The following is a 1,590-nucleotide window of genomic DNA, read 5'->3' as shown; positions in this document are numbered from 1 at the left end:
GGTAAATGGTAGTTGTCTATAAGATGTATTGAAGGAAACAATTATGCCTGCATTATTTTTCTCTTGAATATTGTGCAAAATCTACATTGTTATCTAAGTTATTTCATTTAGGATGTAGATAAATGTGACTCAAATGTTTCAGCAACCAAAAAATTCTCCTTGTGTTTTGTCTTTCTCCATAGGCAATACAGGCTCAGTCTATGCTAAAGATGCCAAATTTCACAGATGTGACAGAATTTATTCTACTGGGGTTGACTAGTCACCAGGAGCTACAGGTTCTCTTTTTTTTTTGGTGTTCCTCATAGTTTACCTGGTCACTCTGTTAGGGAACATTGGTATGATAATTTTGATCTGCATCAGTTCCCAGCTTCAGAGCCCCATGTACTTTTTCTTGAGTCATTTGTCTTTTGTAGATGTGTGGTTCTCATCCAATGTCACCCCCAAAATGCTGGAAAACTTATTATCTGAGACAAAAACCATTTCCTATGTGGGATGTTTGGTACAATGTTACTTTTTCATTGCCCTTGTCCTCGTGGAGGTCTATATCTTGGCAGTGATGGCCTTTGATCGCTACATGGCCATCTGCCACCCTTTGCTTTATGGCAGCAAAATGTCTAGGACTGTCTGTGTTCAACTCATCTCTGTGCCTTATGTCTATGGATTCTCTGTTAGCCTTATATGCACGCTGTGGACATATGGCTTGTACTTCTGTGGGAATTTTGAAATCAACCATTTCTATTGTGCAGACCCCCCTCTCATCAAGATTGCCTGTGGGGGAGTCCACATCAAAGAATACACAATGATTGTCATTGCTGGGATTAACTTCACATATTCCCTTTCGGTGGTCCTCATCTCCTACACCCTCATTGTAGCAGCTGTGCTACACATGTGCTCTGCTGATGGGAGGAAGAAAGCCTTCTCCACCTGTGGGTCCCACTTAACAGCTGTTACCATGTTTTACGGGACCCTCTTATTCATGTATCTCAGGCAGGCCACTGAGGAGTCTGTGGAGCAGGGGAAAATGGTGGCTGTATTTTATACCACGGTGATTCCCATGCTGAACCCCATGATCTACAGTCTGAGGAACAAGGATGTCAAAGAAGCAGCCAACAAAGCAATCATCAGGGCTAACTTGGGGCAGTGAAACTTCAACAGATATTTTTTTGCTGTTTTGGTAAATATTGCAAATGACAAGGTATAAAAATTGTTCACAAAAGACTTTCTATAGGCAACTCTTGCTTACACTAATAGATCCACTCTAATACTGTGATGCCTTATGCCTGGAATGGACTCTATAGACTTGGCATATTTTTTCCATATGTGCAATGATTTTATTAAAACTGACATTGTTTTAATAGTTTTAATAAAACTAGTGCCTTCATACAATCATAAGATATTTCCTCAGTGTGCAATATTTGATAGTAATCAACATTTATGTTCTAATTATCTGTCCCACCCAACTCTATTCATTCATGTGTGCTCTGCTGTATATTTCTGATGTTAAAGGGGTGAAACATCCCTGACAGAAGGCTTTACTACTCATCATAATCAAAAGATGAATGAATATGAATTTTCTGAATGTAAAGCCTG

At 39.4% G+C, this 1,590-nt stretch overlaps 1 protein-coding gene across 1 annotated transcript; it reads left to right on the top strand.

The window, feature by feature from the left end:
• The first annotated feature begins 209 nt into the window (after positions 1–209).
• Positions 210–1,144, top strand: LOC119537637 (olfactory receptor 5M9-like). Its single transcript, XM_037840172.1, is given in 2 exon segments — positions 210–278; positions 281–1,144. Coding segments are annotated over 2 exon segments (933 nt in total).
• Positions 1,145–1,590: the final 446 nt, after the last annotated feature.

Source organism: Choloepus didactylus, chromosome 6 (genome assembly GCF_015220235.1).
Source record: "Choloepus didactylus isolate mChoDid1 chromosome 6, mChoDid1.pri, whole genome shotgun sequence".
In the NCBI taxonomy this organism is placed as follows: domain Eukaryota; kingdom Metazoa; phylum Chordata; class Mammalia; order Pilosa; family Megalonychidae; genus Choloepus; species Choloepus didactylus.
The sequence above is the reverse complement of the archived record's forward strand: the minus strand, read 5'-3'. Positions and strand labels throughout refer to the sequence as shown.